This window comes from Schistocerca piceifrons, chromosome 11 (genome assembly GCF_021461385.2).
Source record: "Schistocerca piceifrons isolate TAMUIC-IGC-003096 chromosome 11, iqSchPice1.1, whole genome shotgun sequence".
In the NCBI taxonomy this organism is placed as follows: Eukaryota; Metazoa; Arthropoda; class Insecta; order Orthoptera; family Acrididae; genus Schistocerca; species Schistocerca piceifrons.
Genome location: NC_060148.1, coordinates 17,672,406 through 17,698,607, shown reverse-complemented (window position 1 = coordinate 17,698,607; position 26,202 = coordinate 17,672,406). Strand labels below are relative to the sequence as shown.

At 39.1% G+C, this 26,202-nt stretch overlaps 1 protein-coding gene across 2 annotated transcripts in view; it reads left to right on the top strand.

The window, feature by feature from the left end:
- Positions 1-25,551, top strand: part of LOC124720469 (zinc finger protein 665-like) — a 43,030-nt gene extending 17,479 nt beyond the window's left edge. Inside the window, exons 3-5 of one of the 2 annotated variants that reach the window (XM_047245828.1) lie at positions 1,835-1,927; positions 11,603-11,640; positions 23,731-25,551. In XM_047245828.1, coding sequence (XP_047101784.1) covers positions 1,835-1,927; positions 11,603-11,640; positions 23,731-25,270 — 1,671 coding nt within the window. In that variant the 3' untranslated portion in view covers positions 25,271-25,551. The remainder of the gene's footprint in view (positions 1-1,834; positions 1,928-11,602; positions 11,641-23,730) is intronic. The other variant, XM_047245829.1, reaches the window with a different exon arrangement.
- Positions 25,552-26,202: the final 651 nt, after the last annotated feature.

Genomic DNA, 26,202 nt, shown 5'->3' with positions numbered 1-26,202 from the left:
TACTGTGCAAGTAATAAAATACTTGAATGGTCATATATCACCAACTGATATCTTCTGTGACAAATGGAAGGCAGTTGATTGTGTCAGTCACAATATTCTATTAGAGAAATTAACTTTTATGGAACATGTAATGCAGCAAATGCATGGTCTAGGTCTTATTTGACAGATAGAATGTAGGAAGTTACCCTAGGGGTATTTGAGTAATATAAACAAGAACACTATGTGATCTGCATGGGGAGAGATCACATTGGTTAGTCCCACTGGGTTCAATAATTGGCCTCAATACTTTTCTTGATTTATATTAATTATCTGCCATTTTATTTCACCCAGCAGGCAGGATTAGCCCTGTTTGCAGATGATATAAATGCTGTTCTGGGCCTGAGCAAAGAAACATCAACAAAGAAAATTTATTGAATGGTTTTCCCAAATGGGCCAGCTTTAAACGCTGGAAAAATGTAGCTCATCCAGTTTTGTACTATTGAAAGTATTCCACCCACAGTTAGCCTAGTATACTGTCAAGAAATGATAAACAAGGTAGAAAGTTGTAAATTCTTTAGTGTGCATATAGATGAAAAATTAATCTGGAAAAAAAATAGTAGGTCTGGTAAAACATTTAGGTTGAGCTATTTTTGGCACAAAAATAAGTGCCAACATTGAGGATATAAAAGTCAATAAATTAACACATTTTGCATATTTCATCACTGAAGCTTTGTGGGATAACATTCTGGGGCCACTCTTTGCTTGGGCAAAAAGCATTTATTGCACAAAAGGAAGCACTTGGCATTACTTGTGGATTACACACACACATACATCTTGCAGGTTTCACTTTAACCAGCTGGAAATATTAACCACAGCCTCACAGTACACAAATTCACCTGTGAAATTTTTTTATCAACAATCCATCTAAGTTTGAGAGTAACAGAGGGTTTCACAAGTACAAAACTAGAAGGAGAACTCATCTGCATTACCCTTTCATAAATATAACTTTGGCACAGAAAATAGTCAAATACACAGCTATAAAACTCTTTGACATTCTGTCCATAGAAATAAAATGTATAACGGAAGTGTTTTCAAATGTGTATTGAAGATGTTTCTCCTTAACATCTTCTTCTATATCATAGGGTAACTCTTGAATACATAAAATTGGTCATTTGTAGAGAAATATTACTTATTATTTTTTAAGTTGTATGTAAGTGTTCTGTCAGTAATCTGTTGACACATTTCATATCATAACATTTCTAGTAACTTTGATTTATTGAATTACTAACTAACTAACTAACTAATTTACCCTTTACCTGAAAAATGAGAAGTTAGTAGATGTAAATGTATTCTTGCAGCTTCAGTTTAAACTAAATCAGTAAATCTCAGTTCTTTAAAGAATCAAACTCCGTTGTGTAACACAGTTTCAAGCGTCTGATTACCTTTCAAACAAGTTAATGTGATAAATATTTGGCTTTAAGCATGTAAGCAAGAACCACTTTAGGTGATGTTTAAAATTATGTTTAAAGTTTGCTGAAAGTTGCTAAGTACCCTAATTCTCAAATACTGAATGAGTATAGTTTCAGTATTTGTGCACCATCAATAAGCTGCCTCAAGAGAAACACAGTTTCCAATAGTAATGCTTGTATTATTATGCCAAACTTTAACACAGGATTACATTTCTTAATGAGCAGACAAAGACAGCATTATAATTTTTTAAAATTGGTCAATAATTATGCAAAATATTGAAAATAAAATTTTCGTTGCTCCTGGAAATTGTTAGATAGCCAAATTGCAACTGATACCAGGTTCTAGGATAGTGATTTAGTAGTATAGATTGTTTTCCTTTTTCCAGGTTGTCGAAGATCCATTTGAAACATCAAGGGTCTATGTCTATATTAAAGAAGATCCAGACTTAGATTTGGGAGTGGATGCAACTGACAATGGTGTAAGTAATCTTGTGCAAGGGGGTGTCAGAAAATATAAGGGAATTATTTTTTTGCATTTTATTGTGCTCGCAGTTGAGATTGGTGTTGGCAGTACCAGAGAGGTCTGATCTTGAATGATGTAATACTGAACATGTCAGTTGCCTGGCAGTATGCAGTTTGGGGAAAGCAGGAAAAGTGTACAGCTTGTTTACTGTACGCAACACAGATCCCAAGTTGCAGCACCATGTGACATTTAGAGTTTGTGTTCTCCTTGAGAAAACTCTGTCACAAACACTGGAAATGTTGCAGCAAGTCTACAGAGAGCAAGCCATGGGAAAAATACAAGTTTTTGAGTGTCACAAATGATTTGAGGGGGTGAAAATGACCTTGCGGATGCTCAATGTCCTGGAAGGCCCTCATCTTCTAAGACTGAAACCATTGTCAACACAAGTGATGTCATGTTGCAGGAAGACCATCATTTGTCATTCACAGAGATGTCAGAAATTATAAATATATCATATTGATCAGCTGAAGGCACTCTACAAAATGTTCAAGGGTATAGAAAAGTTGCAGCAAAATGGCTGCCTCATGTGATCAGTGATGAACAGAAGGTTCACTGTGTGATGGCATGTCAACAATGAAAGGAAGGCTTGAAGGGAACTAGATTATTTGGACAAAGTTATCACATGTGACGAATCCTGGTATCAAACAACGGAAAATACAGAATGGAGTGTAACAGTATTATGAAAAGGAACGTTGCTACACACCATATAGCGGAGCACCCCCCCCTCCCCCCCGCCCACACACACACACCTTGATCAGCATGTCTGGAGTAATTGTTGCAATGACCGTCTCGTAAATTAGCTCAGTCAACTAGTAGCAGAGGCACAAATGCATGATCCTTTATAAATGCCCAAAGGTAAAAGTCATGTGGTCTCAAATTGGGGGAATATGAAGGCTGTGCTTAACAAGTTCTGTCATCTGGCCCCTTGTGGTTAATCCATCAGTCTGGAACAACATCATTTGACCAATCGTGTCCTGAGTTGTTAGTGATACAGTGCACCGTAATAGTGACAAAGTTCTGTTGTTCAGCTTCTTCCAATTGAAGAGGGGGGGGGGGGGGGCATAGCTCTGTCTCACCAAAATACAAAACACGTTGTTAAGTTGCTTGACCAAAAGAAAGGCCCATAAAGTTTCCACCTGGATATGGCACAAAAAAAAACATTCAATTTAGAAAAGTCTTCTTGCAGCTGTACCATCCTGTGGTGATTTACTGACCCCCAGATGCATACATTATGTGTGTTCACATTTCCACTTAGGTGAAATGTTGTTACACTTCTGAGGATAACATGATCCAGACCATTGTGCAGCAATGTTTTGTTTGCAAAGTTTGCATATAAACTGTATTCTATAGGCCTTATAGCTTGTAACAACTACAAATAATATGGATGTAGTTGTACGCACCTCCTTAAAAGGCTCAACATAGATGTCACTGGAATCATTATTTCACAACTAGCCTTCTGAACTTATACCTTGGGGCTACACATGACAGGCTCTCACACTCATTCAACACCTTGTTTAAACAATGGAAAGTCCAGGTTAGAGTACTGATAATTATGAAAAGGGAAATTTCTACTCAGTGTAAAGTGCACCTCACACACACGTGACAGTTGTATCTGGCCACTCAGGGCACACTACACCAAATGAAAGAGACAGTGGCCATGTACGTGCAAGGTGAGCCTGCTTGAGTGATTTGTGTGTGTGTGTGTGTGTGTTGTAAGCAGCATGTAAGTTGCATGTAATGAATGCTATAAATCCTTAAAACCACGATATTCATCTTGAAACACCTGGAAGTTCTTTGATTTTACTAGTGGGATTAGCATTTCTACTTCGTAGCTTCAATCATGACACCTGTCACTTGACCTTCACCTTCCAGTTTCATTTTGTACAAATAAATTATCTGCAGCCAATAGGTACATTTACTTGTTATTCTCCATTTACCATGCTTACAGGCCATTCATTCACTCATTCATTTGTTTGTGTGTTGTGTTGCATTGTTCTCAAGGCAGAGGAGACTGTGCAGAATGCCTAAAGCATTAAAACCACTATCTGTCAGTGCATTTTGGCTGATGGGCTACCTGATGACTCCATTTTAAATTGGAATGTAGATAAATCCTGAGGAATTTCGTACAGTGTGCTTCATTTAGTGCATGACAAATAATGTCTACTTCTGGTGCGAAGAGGTCATTACTAGAGATGGGGGATCCGCTCCTGAACTAATTCATAGAGTTGACTCTTTCAAAGGAGTGAACAATCAGTGATTCAGAAAAAAAGAATGGTAGCTCCAAACGCTTCCCACAGCAGAGAGAGAGAGAGAGAGAGAGAGAGAGAGAGAGAGAGAGAGAGAGAGAGAGAGAGAGAGAGAGTCGGAGCAGACCAGTGGGGCCTCTGCTGGTCAGAGCACACTGCACGCCACACAACACAGCCAGCGCCGGCCTCTACCCTACTTATGCCTTGGCTGCCTGCATTGTGCAGTGCCCCATTGGATTTTGTGTTTCACATATGCCGTGCCCTCTCTGTGCTTCCTCTGCGCGTGCAGTGTCTGGCGCACCTTAGCATAGCACTCCGTCGGCGATCATTTCAGTCGCATGTCCTGCCCTCTGGGCAGTTGATGCGAGCAACAGGACACAGAGCCTCCTAGCGGAGAACATAAGAACTACTTGCAACAACCTGCTCGCAAGAGAACGCACGATTTGTCTCCGAGCGGATGAGTGGTGGCAGTTCACCGCTCCCCCCACCCCCGGAACTCGCCCGCTCAACGCTCACCCCCACCGTTCTCGACTCTAGCCAGAGCGTTGAGCAAAGCAACTCAGGTGTCACTCTGGTCTCTGCGGTTTTAGCTCACGCAGTAATACAGCTCGCGTCTCGACCTGCTTGACTCAGCACCTCTGCATCGGAGTTCGTCTCTACTGGATATTGTTCTTCGTAGTAATACCGTTATGTATATTACATAATTATGTTATGTATACATCATTTGTTTTTATTTTATTTTTATTTGTTTAAACTGATCAGATTAGGTTCCTGACGGCTCCTCTTACTATAGGATTTTTTATTATGGTCACTCGAATTTACGCTTTAATTACGAGCGAACCGATAAACGTATAGCAAAAGTGATACACCAATATTTTCCTTGTTTTATTCTGCGGAAGGCTATATGCAGCACTTTGGTCTTACAGTCAAATTTATATACTTTTTTCTTATTTTAGTACGGATTTTGCGATTTTAGGCGTCTTCGGAAGGAAATGTTCACTTTAAAAATATATGGCTTCCGATGTATTTGTACGAGGTTAATGAAATTTTAATACATTATAGCCAAATATATTGTTAATGTAAATCTCAAGTTACAACATTTTACGATCACCCAAAAAACCACGATAGTGCAAAATAAATCAATAATCAAAAACTTTGTCATATCGTGGAAATTTCAATAAACAATACAAAATTCTTACTCATTATATGTGTTACTTCAAAATAGGATCAAATAAGATAAAAATACAGGTATAGTACTGGAATAAACCAAGTTTAAAGGGCAATGTGCCTTCCATTTATTTTCTGTTGTGAATGAGTGGTGAGTCGTGAAAAAGAGCTAGTTCATTTCAGGGAGTGAACAGTTCTGATCCGATCTCTGAAAAGAACAGTTTTGCCCATCTCTAGTCATTACTGCTTGACTGAAATTACCATGTGTCTGTGCCACTAGGTGTTCGGATTCTAACCGTCTACAGTGGGGCGGTACCTGTGTCTACACCAGCCACAAAAATTTCCTGTGCAGTTAAGCATGCTGGCCTCATACCTGCCATTCTCTTGTTCTTCTTTGACACACTTATCATCACTAACATTGTTTGACCACCTCTACAGTATTTGTTTCTCTTGATGTATCAGTTCCTCCAAAAACAAGGAAAAACACATCTGTTCCACAAAAACTGGTTTACGGAGAGTCAAACCAGTTGCAACAATTTTCTCATTATGAAGGGGTCACCTGTTGGGACCAGTGCTCACCACTATGGATCTGCATAATGTACTGTATAGGTCTGTAGCTCTACATACATATTTGCCTAACCACCATATGGTGTATGGCAAGTGGTATGTCGCACCACTTCTGATCGTTCTCTTTCATGCTTGACTCGTAAATTGAGTGAGGCAAAATGACTATTTATATGCCTCCAAGTGAGTCCTGATTTCTCTTAGCTAGTCTTCATGGTCCTTAACTGAGATGTGTGCTGGTGCCAGTAGAATCATTCTGCATTCTGTTGCAAATGCCGATTAATGTTGGAATGGTGAAAGTTTCCATCAAAGTGGACGTCGATGCTGATTTCCTGCAACTGGCCAAAGTCCCCCCCCCCCCCCCCCCCCTCCACCCTTGAGTTTTGCGATAATTAAGCCAGTTCATCCTTGAACTGACATAGTGAACTACCACATAGGAATACAACCTACCTGTTGTGCAAATAATTTTTACATGGGATGACGTTATGGTGTGTATGTTTAAGAAACACTGTAAAATGAACTTGTTCACACTGGTTATAAGCTAACTATTAATGGTAAGAGAGCACGGTCTACCACATGACAGATCGAATGGCATCCTATTGACAACTGCCGACTATAATGCGTCATCCGTAACTTGAGCAAACAACCCGAACAGTTTCTATAAGATCGTACATCTGTGGTTATGCCAGAGTTATTCATTTATTTATTAGAATCAAAGTTTCCTGACATTGTAAAATTTCTGAAAGACAGTATTTATGACCCATAGACTCCTCCTAATGTCTGAGTGGCAAAAGGCAACTTTTGTTAGCAAATATTTATTAGTAACAATTAATTTATTTGTGGCAGAGTAAATGAACTTTTCCTACTTATCTCTCTTTGCTGATCATGAGGGATTTCTGCATTGGGACCACCATCCCACTAGCTCTGAAATTGCCAGATAGGCAACCGCCTCTGCCAGCCAGTATGGGAACCTACCACTTCCTCCTTGCTCTGTACGTAACTGCAGCACTGATACACTCACTTCATATATGTGAAATAGCAAAACTAGAAATAAAGTAAAATGCACTCTTATCTCCAAATAAGGGGTACCGTACATGCTGAGGTGGTAACCATGGAAAACACAAGTTTAGATCATAATGAAGAACAAAGTATGACATTCCGTTACACAGCCATGTGAGAATAACAGACTTCTAGATGATGATGATGATGGTGATGTATTCTTCTGTCTAATAGGCAGGTCTAGCACTGCACATTTAGTATTCTTCAGCCCTGCTGTTTTTCTGCCATCCTTTTTGTAGCTGCAAATGATTCATTTATCCTGATGTTGTCAGTTAACTAGTATATTTTTTTCCCTCTTGTCATTGTTCCAGTCTTCATTCTCTATGCTGCATCCTTTAGTAGGCAATGTCCTCTCATACAGTATCATACTCTATTTCTTTTCTTCCTCTTAATTGTCCCGCCCCCTCCACCCCCCATGGACATTGCCCCAATGCTGGGGAGCCTTGCGTGCCTCTGCGATACAGATCGCCGTACCGTAAGTGCAACCTTCAACCAAAACGGCCTTGCAGTGCTGGTACTGCAAATGGCTGAAAGCAAGGGGAAACTACAGCCATAATTTTTCCCAAGAACATGCAGCTTTACTATATGGTGAAATGATGATGGCATCCTCGTGGGTAATATATTCTGGAGGTAAAATAGTCCCCCATTCAGATCTCTAGTTGGGGACTACTCAGGAGGACATCATTATCAGGAGAAACAAAACTGGCATTCTATGGATTGATGCATGGAATGTCAGATCTCTTAATTGGGCAGGTAGGTTACAAAATTTAAAAAGGGAGATGGATAGGTTACAATTAAATATAGTGGGAACTAGTGAAGTTTGGTGACAGGAGTAACAAGACTTTTGGTCAGGTGAATACAGGGCTATAAATACAAAATCAAATAATGGTAATGCATGAGTAGGTTTAATAATAAATAAAAAAATAGAAATCTGGATAAGTTGCTACAAACAGCCTAGTGAACGCATTATTGTAGCCAAGATAGACAGATGAAGAGACTGAAGAAATGTATGATGAGATAAAAGAAATTATTCAGACAGTGAAGGGAAACAAAAATTCAATAGTCATGGGGGATTGGAATTCAATAGTAGGAATAAGAAGAGAAGGAAAAGTAGTAGGTGAATATGGAAAGGGGTAAGGAATGAAAGAGGAAGCCATCTGGTAGAGTTTTGCACAGAGCATAACTTAATCATTGCTAACAGGTGGTTTAAGAATCATGAAAGGAGGTTGTATACATGGTAAACGCCTGGAGACACTGGAAGGTTTCAGATAGATTATATAATGGTAAGAGAGAGATTTGGGAGCCAGGTTTTAAATTGTGAGAGATTTCCAGGGCCAGATGTAGACTCTGACCACAATTTATTGGTAGATTAAAACTGAGGAAATTGCAAAAAGATAGGAATTCAAGGGAATGGGAGCTGGCTAAACTGAAAGAACCAAAGATTGTAGAGAGTTTCAGAGAGAGCATTTGGGCATGATTGACAAGAACAGGGGAAAGAAATACAGTAGGAGAAGAATGGGTAGCTTTGAGAGATGAAATAGTGAAGGCAGCAGAAGATGAAGTAGGTAATAAGGTGAGGGCTAGTAGAAATCCTTGGGTACCAGAAGAGATATTGAATTTAACTGATGAGAGGAGAAAATATAAAAATGCAGTAAATTCGCAGATGAAAAGGAATGCAAATGTCTCGAAAATGAGATTGTCAGAAAGTGCAAAATGGCTAAGCAGGGATGGTTAGAGGACAAATATAAGAATGTACAAGTATGTATCACTAGAGGTAAGACAGATACTGCCTACAGGAAAATTAAGAGACTTTTGGAGAAAAGAGAACCACCTGTATGAATATCAAGAGCTTAGACGGAAAACCCATCCTAAGCAAAGAAAGGAAAGCAGAAAGGTGGAAGGAGTATATAGACACTCTATACAAGGGTGATGTACTTCAGATCAATATTATGGGAATGGAAGAGGATGTAGATGTATATGAAATTGGAGATATGATACTGCATGAGTAATTTGACAGAGCACTAAAAAATCTAAGTCAAAACAAGGCCCTGGGAGTAGACAACATTCCATTAGAACTACTGATAGCCTTGGGAGAGCCAGCCATGACAAAACTCTTCCATCTGGTGAGCAAGATGTATGATACAGGCAAAATACCATCAGACTTCAAGATGAGTATAATAATTTCAATTCCACAGAAAGCAGGTGCTGTCAGGTGTGAAAACTACCGAACTATCAGTTTAATAAGTCTCAGTTGCAAAATACTCAAATTCTTTACAGATGAATGGAAAAACTGGTAGAAGCCAACCTCGGGGTAGATCAGTTTGGATTCTGTTGAAATGTTGGAACATGTGAGGCAATACTGATGCTGTGACTTAGCTTAGAAGAGATGTTAAGGAAAGGCAAACTTACATTTCTAGCATTTGTAGACTTAGAGAAAGCTTTTGACAGTGTCGACTGGAATACTCTCTTTCAAATTCTGAAGGTGGCAGGGGTCAAATACAGGGAGCGAATGGCTGTTTACAATTTGCACAGAAACCAGATGGCAGTCATAAGAGTCAAGGGGCATGAAAGGGAAGCAGTGGTTGAGAAGGGAGTGAGACAGGGTTATAGGCTATCCATGATATTATTTAATATGTACATTGAGCAAGCAGTAAAGGAAACAAAATAAATTTTGAGTAGGAATTAAAATCCAAGGAGAAGAAATAAAAACTTTGAGGATTGCCGATGACATTGTAATTCTGTCAGAGACAGCAAAGGACTTGGAAGAGCAGTTGAACGGAATGGACAGTGTCTTGAAAGGAGGTTATAAGATGAACATCAACAAAAGCAAAATGAGGGCAATGGAATGTAGTCGAATTAAGTCGGGTGATGCTGAGGGAATTAGATAAGGAAATGAGACACTTAAAGTAGCAGATGAATTTTGCTATTTGGGGAGCAAAATAACTGATCATGGATGAAGTAGAGAGGATACAAAATATAAACTGGCTATGGCAAGAAAATCATTTGTGGAGAATAGAACTTTGTTAACATTGAATATTGATTAACAGTCAGGAAGTCTGTTCTCAAAGTATTTGTATGGAGTGTAGCCATGTATGGAAGTGAAACATGGACGATACATAGTTTAGATAAGAAGAGAATAGAAGCTTTCGAAATGTGGTGCTACAGAAAAATGCTGAAGATTAGATGGGTAGAACACCTAACTAATGTAGAGGTCTAACAGAATTGGGAGAAGAAGATTTTTTGGCAGAACTTGACTAGAAGAAGGGGTCAGTTGCTGAGGCACATTCTGAGGCATCAAGGGATCACCAATTTAGTACTGGAGGGAAGCGTGGAGGGTAAAACTCATAGAGGGAGACCAAGAGATGAATACACTAATCAGATTTAGTCTGTCTATTTCACACTTTCCCTTGTTTTCCATACACATGTCTCACAGGCTTTCTAAGCATTTCTTCTCTCTGCATCCTACTGTCCATATTTTGGCACCATACAGGACAACACAAAAAACTTTACTAATATTTTCCTTAATTGTTTATTTAATGGACCACAGAAAATACTACTCGTGTAAAACATTTCTTTTTCAATAGGTATTCTTGTTTTGTATTCTTGATTATGTGTCATGTTGCTAGTTATTTGGATCCTAGATACCTGAAGTTGCCAACTTGTTTCACCAACTCATCACTGATTTTCATTTTTATGTTACTGGAGTTCCTTCTAAAATTCGTTGTACTGGTGTTCTCCACTTTTATCTTCATTCCATATTCTTCACAGTTGGGGTTCAGATATAATTTTAATTGCTTAAATATATCTGATACCCTTGTTCATGTTTGTTTGGCTTTGGCCATGATTGCTATACTATCATTGTTGATGTGCTTTATTAATCCTGATTATTTATCAATTTTAATGGCTAATGTTAGATGTAATTTAATGATGGAACTTTGCAATAACCAGTGTGTGATGAAAACATGCCCTCCTAGGATGTGTGAAATATTATATCCCTGCTTGAAACCTGTCCACTGCATTTTTGAAGCCTTCATTGTAAGAGACTGTGTAAACGATCTCACTTATGCATCATAAGATCACTTGAATGCCTGTGGCGACAACTCCCATGTTGCAGTAACAGATGTTGCCCGATTGGTGGTGGGGAGTGACATCTTCCCTCTTATCTTGTTGCGTATCTAAACTGAATTGTGTATTGTACTAGCAACACATATTTGTATAGCAGTATGTATGTAGTGCTGAAAAGTGTCACAAAATGAATTAAAAACACCAAATGATGACGTAATAAAATGAAGTAGTGTATGCATGTAACAAGGAATTTTCACCAGCTGACAAAATTTGTAGTAGTGCTGATTTACAGAATGTTTAAAGTAAGTAAAAATGTGTCATACACATTTAAAATAAAGTAGAAGTGATGTGTTCTGAGTAGTGTAAATAATCTGTAGTCCTCAGAATTCATACTCTGCAATTTTTGATACATGTTGTCTGAAAGAAATCTTGCAGGGGTATTCGGTTTCTACAAGATTTAGTGTAGTTTACTCTCTTTATTGTTTTATTTCGCTGAATTTGTGATCTGATACTGCTGCCAACTGTTCCAGGAGGCATCCACAAGAGGACTTGCATCAGATAGTGCACGGTAAGACCTTCATTACTTTTTTAACACGTTTGTTTCACCTGTCTGCTAGGTTTTCTTCCAAATCTGTTCAGGTGTTTCTTTGGAAATGATCTCTGAACCAGGTGCCACAGTGGAATAAACGCTTGGATGGAGGAGGACATGCAAAAGTATGTTGCCCATCCTTCCACAATCATAGCTGGTGTTGATGTTGGTGTCAATGTCAAAACCTAAGGAAAGTTTTTTTACTTGGAAAGCATGTGACCCATTATTTCCTCCTCAGTTTTTAAAGCTTACCTTTCAATCGTTAGTATCCAGATTCTCTTCCTTCTGCTTTCCCCCTCCCCATTATAAACAGATGTTTAAAAAAAAGGAAAAAAGGAAAAGAAAGAAAAAATCATAACACCACAAAGAAGTTGTGCGACATTAACGAAAGTTGATAGGTGTGTTTCTGAAAGGTGATATCAATTCATATTTTGCTCCAGTCACATAGGAGAGGTGCTATTAGTGTCACTATGAGGATGCAAATCAGGTTTACTTCAAACAGTTTTGAGCATTAGTTACCTCTGAGACTGGACATGGTGAACTGATGTTACACAGGAATGCCTTTAAGGCAACAAAGACGTCATTATCAACACCTCACTTTGTTTGAACGAGGTCGTGTAATAGGGCTACAAGAAGGTGGATGTTCCTTCCACAATATTGCAGGTAGACTTGACAGGAAAGCAACCACTGTGTATGATTGCTGGCAGCAGTGTTTGCAAGAATATACAGTCACAGCAAGACCAGGTTCTGGACGGCCACGTGGCAGTACCGAGAGGGAAGACCATCGTGTTCGGTGTATGGCTCTGGCCCATCGAACTGCATCTGCAGCAGCAATTTCAGCGGCATTTGGCGCCACAGTGACAGATTGAGTACTACGAGGCAGCTTGGAGCCAGATGCCCTGTAGCATTCATTCCACTGACCCCAAACCACCACCCTTGGTTTCTTCAGTTGTGTCAAATGAGAGCTCGTTGGAGGGTAGGGTGGATGAAAGATGGTTCTGCCTTGGTGCTGGTTAGGAGGAGGCCAGTCGAGCCCTGCACCCAACTTGTCTGCATGGAATTATGGTCCGGGGCGTGATTTTGAATAACAGTGGGAGCACCCTTGTAGCTATCCCAAGTACCCTGAGTGCAAATTTGTACACTAGCCTGGTGGCAATTTGACCTGTTATGCAGCAATTCATGAACAGCATCCCATGGGGTGTTTTTCAACAGAATAACACTCACCCACATATTGCTGTTATAACCCAATGTGCTCTACAGAGAGTTGATACGTTTCCTTGGCCTTTGTTGATCACTAGGCCTGTCTCCAATTGAGCACATATGGAACACCATGGGATGACAATTCCAGTGTTATCCACCAACAGCATTAACTGCTCCAGTATTGACTGACCAAGTGCAACAGGCATCAAACTATATCCCACAAACTGAAATCCGGCACCTGTGCAATACAAAGCATGCATGTTTGCATGCTTGCATTCAGAATTCTGGTGGTTAAACTGGTTATTAATGTACTGGCATTTCACATTTGCAATGGCTTGTCTTGCACTTACATTAACCTATGATCTTGTAATGTTAACCACTTAAGTATGTTACCTGGACAAATGTACTCCCAAAATTTCATTACTCTACATTAATTATTTTTTGTGTTGTGATTTTTTTCTATCAGTGTATACAGGGTGGTCCATTCAAATTTTCAGCTCAAATATCTTTGGAATAACAATGACTTTCATGGGTATGAATGTAAGGCTGGTGTTCTTGAAAGTAAATACTGTAATACATTGTAAAATGTTAACAAACATTATTTTTGGTGCAAATTTATGTTTTTTTAAATGGACACCCCATATTATTTCTTACACAGTCAATAAGATGAAAAATCAGAAAAAAGTGATGTTTGGTACATCACAATATAACAATTACATCCCAAGAAATTTCAAAGTCAAGTTGACAATTGAAACAAATGGAACACACCACCATTGCACATCATGAGATGCAAGTGTGAATCTCATGTTGCTCGTAATTGTGGTTTGATTAATGTACTATGTTGCAACAAATGCTATACTTACTGCTATTTACACACTTAATAACTGGACTGGAAACAACACAGATGTCTGGTCACACAAATTCATATGACTCGCATTTACTCCTCTGTTATATGCTTAGTCAGCCGTTGATTATGTTTACCCTGGCCAGTGATACCTGGATTTTCGTTAGCATTATGTCCACTCTAGTACTGTAATAAAGATCAGTAAAGCTCAAACAAGTAACCCCTTTCCTTATTTTTCATTGTGTGTGATTGGACATATGTATTGTTTCCAGTCCACTTTAATACCAGTGTAAATAGCAGTAAGTACAATGTTTGTTGCATTGTAGTACATCAATCACATCACAATTATGAGAAACATGAAGTTCATGCTCACATCTCAGGACGTGCAATAGTGGCATCTTTGATTTATTTCAAGTGTCAACTTCACCTTGCAATATCTTGGGATGTAATTGAGATATTGCAATGTAACAAATGCCATTCTTTTTGCAATTTTTCATGTTATTGATTGTGTAAGAAATAATGCAGGGTGTCCATTTAAAAAAAACATAAGTTTATATTGGCAATAATATTTGCTTATGTTTTAGAATATCTCATACTATTTACATTCATGAGCCCCCACCTTATATTCATACCTGTGAAAATCATTTTTCAATATTTGTAGTTGCTTAAGTGGGCCACACTGTATATCCTTTAATAATGGCCATTATGATATCATTTCCCCTTTAAATATATCCAGACAGCATTTTGTCCTTTTGCTTTCACCACTGCCAGTAATTGGTTGTCTTCTCTAATCTTAGCTCTTTTTGAATTCTCTCCAGGTGCAAGGATTGATATTTTCCATACGAGACTAGTTCTGGTTAATTACTTCATTGTAAATATGTTCTCAGTATTTAACCTTTCATCTAACATCAGATTAGTTAGTGTTGAAGTCACTGTTAGTGTAACGCCATACCACTAAAAACAAGTTAAATAACATTCATATTCAGCTTCATGGCTATCAGTTAATGAAACAGTTATCACCCACCAAAACATATTCGGTATGGTAAGATAATAACAAGATGCTCTATCTATTCACTGAGAGTGTGACACACACAGATGTGATCCTCAAGAGGACATATGAGTAACTGCAAAATTGTATATTGGAAGTGTTTCAATTACTGTCTTCCCCTACAGTTTTTACCCTCTACAGCTTCCTCTAGTACCACAGAAGTTATGCCCTGGTGTCTTAAAACATATCCTGTCCTTTCCTACTGTAAGTCTTTTCCACATATTCCTTTCCATACAAATTCTGTGGAGAACTTCTTCAGTTCTAATCGTATTGATCTACTAATTTTAAGCTTCATTCTGTCACACCAAACCTCAAACACTTTGATTTTTTCCCCTTGTGGTCTTCCCATGGTCTTATTCACTACTATACAACGGTGTGCACAAAATTTATATTTTTAGAACTTTCTTCCTCAGATTGATTTCTATTTTCGACACTAATAGAGTTATTTTAGCTAGGAATGATCACTTTTCCTGTGCCAGTGTACTTCTGAGATGAGATTTATTCTGTCTGAGTTTTTGCCTACCACACCTAGAATAGAAGTTTGTGGCACAACTTAATTAGAAGAAGGGATCGGTTGGTAGGACATGTTCTGAGGCATCAAGGGATCACCAATTTAGTATTGGAGGGCAGCATGGAGGGTAAAAATCGTAGATGGAGACCAAGAGATGAATACACTAAACAGATGCAGGTTGCAGTTGGTACTGGGAGATGAAGAAGCTTGCACAGGATAGAGTAGCATGGAGAGCTGCATCAAACCAGTCTCAGGACTGAAGACTATAACAACAACAACCTAGAATAGCTTTTCATCATGCTCCCATCTCTGCAATGTCCTTGTCACACTCTATGCTCCTTCTGCGCCCATCTCCCTGCCCTATGGCTCTCACCCCTGTGATCGTCCCTGGTGCAAGACTTGCCCTGTGCACTCTCCTACCACCACCTATACCAGCCCTATAACTGGCAAAACATATACTATCAAAGGGAGAGCCCTTTGTGAAACAACACATGCCATATACCAGCCATTATACAATCATTGTTTGGCCTTTTACATCAGCATGACTACCAGCATATTATCAGTTAGGATGACTGGGCATAGGCAGAGGGTGTATACCGGCAACAGACAATATCCTCTTGCAGAGCATGCTCAACAACATGACAGTTGTGACCTCGGTGCCTGTCCCACCACACGTGCCATCTGGATTCTTCCACCAGACACCAGTTTCTCAGAACTCCACTGGTGGGAACTGGCACTACAACACGTCCAACCTTCTTGCCACTCACCTGGCCTTTATTTACAAAAATTTCTTTGATCTCAGCATTTCTTCACAGTAATTACTCCTTGCTTCACTCCATTTTAGTCTTCGACATGTTTTATTTTCTGACCTGTCTATTTTTCGCTATCCCCCCCTCCCTCCCCCTCCTACCTTTGTTACATAAAATGCACTTAGCTATTCACTCTTATTAGCTTGTGCTTGATGTTTCAGCAGTAATCTCTGTCGTGCATATTACACCATCTTCCACCTTTAAGCTCTCAGGTTTCAAATCTCATCTGGTACAGTCCCCAACAATCAGTTTTTCCTCCTCATCCCATCCAGTAAGTATTCTATGAGCCGGTGTTCTAGGTGACTTTTCCGACCTGTACACCTTATGCTAAACCTCTCCAGTCCTTTCCCCTCACCCCTCTGCCTTCTCCTTCAACTCTTCTGGCAAAAGGAGGAGCCACTGTCTCCGAGACCATGCAGAAGGGAAACCTCTTTTATGTGTGTGTTCTCCTGTTGCTACTTGGTGAGTAGAGTTCTTTTTCTGAGAATTTCATACACCTTGAACTCTTTTACATTGATGAACACTTTTTCTGGGTCAAGATTTCCTATGAAACTATATTGAAAATATAATGTAATGGGATAGATTAAAAAAGTCTGCTCACCAAGCAGTGGCAGGAGAACACACATATAAAAAGTATTACAGTTTGCAAGCTTTCAAAGCCAGTGGATCCTTCTGGCAGAAGGGTTGAAGGCAAAGGAAGAGGTGTGAAGGAAAAGTACTGGTATGGTTTAGGAAAAGGGATAGTGTTTGGAATTGTCACCCAGACCCATCTGGTAAGTCTCCCTCGACCCAGATTTTTGTGAAACTTTTCCTAATTCTACCACTTTTCCCAAACCTCACCAGTCATCTTCTTTCCTTATCATTCCATCTGATAAGTCTCCCCTAATCTGGGGTTCTGGTTGACTTTTCCAAACTCTACCCCTTTTCATATGCCTTGCCAGTCCTTATCTTTTCACGCTCCTTCCTTCCCCTTCATCTGTTCCACCAGAAGAAGGCACCACTGGTTCTGAACTATTAACTGTAATACTTTTTATATGTGTGTTCTCCTGCTACCACGTTGTGAGTAGATTTTTTATTTATCCCATTACATTCTATGAAACTGAAATTGTCTTGATTTTTTTACATTATCATTTTGAAGATATGAATACAGAGATCCATTATTAGATTCAAAGGATGGATCTCAACTCCCCCTCTACAATGTTCCCCAATTTTCTGCAGAGACCACTTCCCCCCCCCCCCCCCCCCCCAAGGAAAAAAAAAACAGCCAGTCTATTTTATAAAGTTTTTGCTAAGTGGTCAGCACATTCACACACAATTTTGTATTTTATCTTCCCCATTCATCTTCACACCCATATTTCAAAATCCCCAGGATTCTCTTTTCTTTCCACAGAATCAGAGTTCTTTATAACAGAATGATCCACACAATAGACATCACTGATAGGCTCTTGATGTGAAATCAGTATTGCTGCCAAATATCCTACTAGAATGAGTTTTCTGTCCACAATGGAGTGTGCGCTGATAAGGAACTGCCTGGCAGATTAAACCTGTGTGCCACATTGGAGCTCGAACCTGGGACATTTGACTTTCGAAGGCAAGCGCTCTGCCAACTGAGCTATCCAAGCATGACTGATGACTCATCTTCACAGTTTTATTTCTGCAAGTACTTCACAGAAGTTCACCTGAATACCTTGCAAGACTAGCACTCCTCGAATAATGGATACTGAAGAGGCATGGTTTAATCACAGGCTGGGGGATTCTATCCCTGATGAATTTTCACTGCAGCAGAGTGTGCGCTGATATGAAACTTGCTGAGAGATTAAAACTATGTGCCAGACCTGAGTGCAAACCAAGGATCTTTGCCTTTGATGGGCAAGTGGTAGAATGCCTGCCTGTGAAACGTGGAGGTCCCAGGTTCGAGTCCCAGTCTGGCAAATAAATTTAATTTGTCAGGGAGTTTCAAATATCCTAGTATTTGCAAATACCAACTTTGCCACTGATATTTATATTTTTATTTCTGCTGCATACCTCCATTTTACATTCTCTTTGGTACATGTTTCTATTATTTAATTGTACTTTACCTTTTATCACACCAACTCGTTTACAGAAGACTGTAATGTTTTCAACATTTCTTAAAAGTTCATTTTCATTGTTTGTTAAGATGACTATAGTGTCTGCAAATCCGATCATCATTATGTCTGACTAGCAGCTGTGTTGTGTTACATATTATCCCAGTTCTGTGAATCAGAACTCTTGCCGTTTCACTGTGAGCATAATCATTTGCCTTAATTTGACTTAAGGAGTCTTCTTTCATTCCAGTCCACTCTCACTTTCCTCATCATGTTTCAATTTTTTCTCATTCTATGCTTTAAAAGCTTTTTCCTTGCATATAACTTGCATGCATAACATGGCTTTCCTTCCAGTAAGTCTCTCCTGTAAGCCCTGTAACAATCTTTATATTTTTTTTTCTATTTCTGCTCCTTTTTTTCCTCTTAGATACTCCTTCTTTCGAGTATTTTGTCAGACATCAAGTGAGTACTTATTGCTTTCTTCTTTGTCATTGTTTCCATTTTATGATTACTGACCTTAATTATATTGTACATAAAAAATGTCAAATGTGTGTGAAGTCCTAAGGGAGCAAACTGCTGAGGTCATCAGTCCCTAGACTTACACACTACTAAAACTAACTTAAACTAACATATGCTAAGAACAACTCACACACCCATGGCCGAGGGAGGACTTGAACCTCCGGCAGGAGCGGGCATGACATGGCACCTCAGACCGCACGGCTCTTGTACAGTAGATAAAATGATAAGTGCATAAATAATTTAAATATCCAATTTGATACTATTATAGGTAAATTTAAGTTAAAACACATTTATTATCACTGAAAACCTCTATGATGTTCAACTTGCTTATAAAAAGTTCCATTGTTATTATAAAATAGGTCAACAGTCTACAAAGATATTGAAGAAATGTTGAATACATGCATTGTAGCAGTGTTTAGTTGTAATAGCAACTCAAGAAATCTTACTTGGTGACTGCTTAGTTAGGGATGACTATGGCATTGTTCACAGAGCCTACGTAGAATACTTATATTAGATCATGAAGCAGGGGCTTTACATTGGTAAAGGAAGTTATTTGAGAATGAAGATACATACACTCATATTTTGTTGCTGGATAACAGGCTCCCAATTCCTAATTCACAACCATGTGAATATCAATTACTACAGCCATGCCAGTTTTATACATTGAGAGGGTTATTTTAAGTTACCTCACTGTGATCTTCAGCTTGGAGCAGTCTGTGAACCCTCGACTTGTTAAATATTCTTCTTATGTGTAGAATAACTTAATTTTTACTAAAAACCAAGATCTTGCAACTCAAATCTTTTAAGGCTTTTATTGTGCCTTTTAAATACAGCACATATTAGATGGTAAGGATGTTGTCGTTGGAGACCTTCTGGATAATGAATAACAGCTGTTTTTTAATACATACATATATAAATTGATGATATAAATTTCTGGTCATTGGTATTCCTTGACAGCATTGCTGGTGCAGAAGACTGTTTGCTGCCATTGATTACCTTGCCCAACAAGACTGCAAGACCATTTTCTACTCTCTTGGAATGGCATGCAGACTAGGTGGAATACCCGATGCAAATAATAAAACATACAAAACAGGACTTGCCCTCTAATAAATCTTCTTCCATGATACTTAAAACTTTATATTCTAATTGCATATTCTGGATAGCAAAAATTCATACAATTCTACCAATAAAGCTTGTTCATTTAAATTCAAAATTAATATGGGATTTCACATCCCCATAATGAAATTATCTATTTCCAAAAATATCTGGAAAATCTCATACCCTGACAATGTGCTTGGACATCAGACTTCGTGGTGAAATAATTGCTGCAGGCTCCAAAATTACACTTGGCCCACCTTAATTTATTGATCCCACATTCACAGGATAGTCATGGGATCTTCACTAATGTAAGTGTCAATATCACAGAATGATAAATCACTGTCTCAACAGGTCACAGTCCTGGACCTGTCAAATTCTGACACATACTGGTGGATATTTCTCCTCCTTTTTACATGAGAAGTAACGCAGTCTTGTCACAAACAACAAACCTTCAAATGTGACTTCACAATGAGAGACTGGCTGCATAATTTTTTCTTACATTCAGAATGTTGATGACATTTCTCCCACCTGCTTTGTGCAGTTGCTGTGTAGATGGCCACTCAGTTGGAAAAAAAGTGGCAGTAATTTATTGCAAAGTGTTTGGATGGAAGGATTGTCTTTTCTCTCTGAGTTACGTATCGGAAGACTGCTCTTGCAGCTCACACTTAGTACAGAGGCATACTTCTGGGCCAGACATAGTTCCCCCAGTTGGACGCATTGCTTATTGTAAGCCACCAATATGAAATGGAATAGGATGTTAGATATGGCCTCAGTTGCCTGAGACTACAGTCATTTGTGTGTGAGTTGCGTTTTCGTGAGTGTGAATGTGTGTGTTTGTCGTCTAATTTTGGCAAAGGCCTTACTGGCTGAAAGCTATATTTGTGATGCTCTTTTTGTTGTGCCTATCTGTGACTCAGCATCTCTGCTATATGGTGAGTAGCAACTTTCCTTTACACAATATTGTTAGGATATTACATGAGTAGCTAGAGGTTGTGGGCAAAGTGTGGATTCCAGAATTGGAGTTCTTTGCCGTCAGCCTCTGATCTGGACATGTACATCCTTTCGTCACTCCTCCAAAACTTTGTTTGAATTACTCCTCCAAACCACCAGCAACTTGACCACCCCCTGCATTTTGTATAATGAATTACATGTTCTCTATTTACCATGTCTTCCACTTTTTATTTCAGTAATAATCTCTTTATTGCTCACCCCTAAGTCCTTTCTCTCCCACCTCAACATTGCACTGAAATGCCAATTATTTGCATATTTAGGCATCCAGTACACCTTTCACCATTTTGACATTTGTTACATGGCACCTTCATGATGTTGCACTTTTCACGGCCAGCCTTGTATTTTGTACACAGTGCGTGACATGTAGTGATGTTCTAGAGACCACATAGGACTTCTAGAGACCATGTATTATAGTACAGTGATTTAATTATTCTAGTTACTTATGATATTGTGTAATGCAGGCTCATGTAACAAGTAGTCCATTATTCTGTATAAAATATCAACTTTATCTGCTTGTATGTCATTCTTTGAAAGTTGCATAATACTAACAATATACCTTTATTGTAGCAATGACCATGTTAAATATCGTGTATTATATATAATGTTTTAATATACACCACAAAGTGGAACTGTCTGTTGGATAACATACACTGATCAGTGAAAATGACCACTGACCTGCTATTGACATAAACTGATCCAAGCGATAGCAACATTACCTACCAAGCAAAGAATGCTAGTCAGACACACACATGGTGCATGTAGTATCAGTGAGCATGCCATCCTTGCATAGAATGGGGAAGGTGTACAATCTATCTGAGTTTGACTGAGAGCAGATTGTGGTGGCCCAGAGGCTTGGCACAAATATTTCAGAAACTGTATGACTTGTCAGGTATTTGAGGAGTGCTGTGGTTAGTGACGTGAAACCATGTCCAGACATTGTGGGGTTGGGTGGCTATCTCTCATTACAGGTGTTGGATGTAATAGGCTGGGCAGATCGGCAAAACAGGACAGGTGGCAAACTGTGCCAGAAGTAACATTAGGCTTTAATGCTAGCCAGATTACTATGGACGCACAGTGCACCAAATGCTTAACGTCGGGCCTCTGCAGCTGATGACTCATGCATGCGCCAATGTTAACACCACAACATCGGCAACTATGTATGTACTGGGCTCGTGATCATTAGCACTGGACACTGGCACGGTGTTAGAGCATTGCACAGTCTGATGAATCCCGATACCTTCTTCATCGTGCTGATGGGATGGTGCAAACCCTTCATTTTCCAGAGGAACAGCTCCTTGATATCTGCACTGTGGGACAGAGATGAGCTGGCGATGGCTTCCTTATGCTCTGGGGAACATTCATGTGGGCATCTGCAAGTCCAGTGCAGCTTGTGAAGGCAGCATGATGGCCAGGAATTATCGTACACTGGTTGCAGACCACATTCATTCTTACAGACCATGCATATCCCTTCATGACAATCACATTTCCCGACAGCAGTGGCAATTTTCAATAAGATAATATGCCACGTCACAAGGCCAGGAGTGTGATGAAATGGTTCAAGGAAAACAGTGGTGATTTCTGTTTGATGTGCTGGCTCCCCAACTTGTCAGATCTGAACCTGATCAAACACATCTCGGATGTGATTGAGCGTTGCATCAGAGCTCATCACCCCTTTCCCTGGAATATGCGGGAATTAGGTGACTTCTGTGTGCAGATGTCTTGCCAACTCCCTCCAGCAACCTAACAAGGCCTCATTGCTTCCATGCCATGATGTGTTGCCACTGTTATCCATGTGGAAGGTGAACATACTGGTTATTAGGTAGGTGATCGTAATGTTCTGCTGATCAGTGTAATGTTGTACAGTTGGTTTTCTTGAATAGGATTTTTATAAGAATTCCAGTGGCTAGAAGAGTTGATAGCCAGATTATGTTACACACTAGTTTTACAGCAAACTATTTTTCAAAACCCTAAATTTTATAAAAGTTTGATTGCTCTTATGATCACATTATACATTTAAAAAAAAATGTATGTACTACAGATAAAGGAAAAGGTCAGTGATGAACATATGAACTCCAAATTTACTTGTTATGTACATTGATAATTTGACTCACTCATTCTGACATACCTAGAGGGAACATTGAGCCCTGATTGAATTGTATTTGTGTGCTAGAAGATTTCATGCCATACCCCAGGCAATCTGTGATTGAATATGAGAAGTAGCCAATATTAATATATGATGACTAAGAGTCTTTTTTTCTAACATTGTATTCACTTCGCCTTGTGTAAGTGTGAATAAAATTTAGTATTTTAGTGATTGTTAATTGTTAATATGGTGCACAGTACTAGATTTGGTCAGTGTTTTCTCATTACTTATGTGAATTGACTTTTAGACACCCTGATGATATTGTTTTCAGACTGAAATGTAAGGAAACTAATAAATTAACTAATTATTAGTTGTTGATTGTTCTAAGTTATCCATGATCATTAGTATCATAAATATTAATTATTCTATGCAACTTGCTCTGGTTTAATTATTGAGTGAGAACTGGTGGTGAATTCCTACATACTTTTTTGTCCAGCAGTTTGTTTCTGCATGACCAGCATAAGATGTTCAGATCTATTTTTCAGCTGTTGCTGGTATATGTTCACTGTGAAAGTAAAACCAGAGTTTCGATTTCTCTCAGGGGGACTGAATTGAAGTCTAGGTGGAGCTGATGTGATTTAGATTTTTCGTTATGATTCTGATGTTCTGAGGTAAATTCAAGTGTGTTTCCTTCCAGTGCTTCTCCTGCAGGTGTTACTGTGCTTTTCTCTCAACAGCCATGGTTTCAGTTGTGTGTTTCAAATTTTATAAAGTAACTGAGTCATTGTTTTTATGTTCATAACAAGTAATGTAGAAGTAATTATATATCTTCACTCAGAGTTGTCTTATTCATTTTTATTTGATTATCTCGATGTTTCAGATCATCTCATCTGTCCAATGAAAACTATGGCTCTTCATTTAAAGAAACTGTTTCTCCAGCTGTGACCCGTGATGAGCTGACACAGGAAACTGTCACGCACAGTAATTCCTTCTGCAATGCAGATAACATGAGTGAGATGGATAATGAATTCTGTGACTTCACCTGTGATACATGCCTGCAAAGATTTTCATCAAAATACAGCCTCATAATGCATGTATTCACTCACATTGACACTGCACAGCCACCATTACATGTTTGTAGATGTTGTGGAGAAGTGTTTCTTGACAATGATGCCCTGAATAAGCATGTCAGTATGAAGGAGGATGGCAGGACTTTGATTGCACAACCATTTCCTGATACCATGGAGGTTCACAGCTGTAGAGATGTGTGCGAGAATATATTCACTGCAAAAGATCACATGCCTGTTGCTCTAACTGCACCCACTGTTAGTGATTCATGTGGACAATTTGCAAACATTTATTATGCTTCACAGGGCTATTACTGTGATCCCAGTAGCTGGTCTCTCTGTCAAAAAAATGGTAAAACAGTTTCCTCATGCCTTATACACGCCAAGCCACACAAGTGTGATGTATGCAGCAAATCTTTTGCTTATGCATCTCTTCTCAGAACCCATTCCTTAGTACATTCTGGAGTAATGTCGCACAAATGTGATGTTTGTGGAAAAATGTTTGTTAGTGTTGATCATCTTAAAAATCACAAATCAGTGCATTCTGCAGCAGAGAAACACAAGTGTGATGTCTGTGGCAAACTGTATACTACAGTTCATAACCTCAAAGCTCATACATTAGTGCACTCTGCAGCGAAGGCACACGAATGTGCTATATGTGGGAAATTGTTTGCTACACTTGGTCAGCTCAAATCCCATGCAATAGTTCATTCTGGTGTGAAGAAACACAAGTGTGATGTTTGTGGCAAATTGTTTGCTAGATTTGGTGAACTCAAAGTTCATGGCCTAGTTCATTCTGCAGTGAAGTCACATGAGTGTGATATTTGCGGAAAATTGTTTGCTAGACCTAGTAATCTCAAAGCCCATACCCTACTACATTCTGCAGTGAAATCACACAAATGTAATGTTTGTGGTAAATTTTTTTCTAGACTTGGGCAGCTCAAGAACCATGAATTAGTGCATTCTGGGGTGAAGGCACACAAATGTGTTGTGTGTGAAAAATCGTTTGCTTTAGTCAGTAATCTCAAATCCCATGCATTATTGCATTTGGGGGTGAAGGCACACAAATGTGATGTTTGTGGCAAATTGTTTGCTACACTTCGTGAGGTCAAGTACCATTCGATAGTACATTCTGGGTTAAAGTCACACCAGTGTGATGTGTGTGGCAAATTGTTTGCTAGACGTAGTGAGCTCAAAGTTCATTTGTTAGTACATTCTGATTTGAAGCCACACAAATGCAATTGTTGTAGCAAATCTTTTGTACGGGCTGTTGATCTCAGGAGGCATATGCAAGCACATTTTAAGAGGAAAGGGCATGTAGCTTCACATATTGAAAGCTCCCATCCTAGTTAGATGTACAGCAAATTTTGTACTTAATTCAGTGTTTGAACTTCAGTGCAAGTTTGGTAATGAAGTGCTTTACTGTGAATAATTAATTGGCTGTTTGTTGTGACAGTTCATATTTTTATTCTGACAAATTCATTTTGTGATATGTATTTCATTTTGTTAGCTGTGTTTTGTAAGTGTATTTGCAAACAAGCAAAGTGGATGTAAAAAGTGTAATTTCTGTTGTTGCTGTTTCAGAGTGTTCTTTATATATATAGAGAGTATATATAATCAGTTGGACAACACTGCCAGCAATCCTTAAAATGAATATTTCAGCTCTTTTATTCATATCAGAGTAGAGAAAATTGTGTGTGTGTGCAGTGGAACAGTTATACTGGAATGTTAAGCGAGTTAAGATATACATTAGACTGTGCAAAAATAGTTCCAGGAATTACTTCTATGATGTTCAGTGCTTCTCATATTGCAAAAAATACAAAAGTAACTAAATATAAAAGCCAGTCGAATGAAAACCAAAGACCCACCATAATACCTGTCCCAGCGACAGGTGGCTCCACTATTCTTATGTTTTGGTACTGTCACCGCTGTGGTATGGTAACGGCATAATGCCACATGAGAGGACCACATAGGCGTTGGGTAATGGCCTTGGTTGTTGGTGTACGGGTGGGGTGTGTTCGTGCAGCTGTTGACTTTGAGGCAAGTGAAGAAGAGCAGGGAGGTGTGGTTCATTTTCTGGTGGCTGAGGGTGCTAGAGTACACAAAATTCATCATCGCATATCAGCTGTGTACGGTGAACACTGCATCCCTGGTATGTGTGCACAAGTGACAGAGGAGATTCCAGGAAGGGCACATATCACTGCAAGATCCGTGCCCAGGACAGACCTGTTGAGCTATGAACCCTGATGTGGGGGGCAGATTGATGGTCATATCTGAGTACGCTG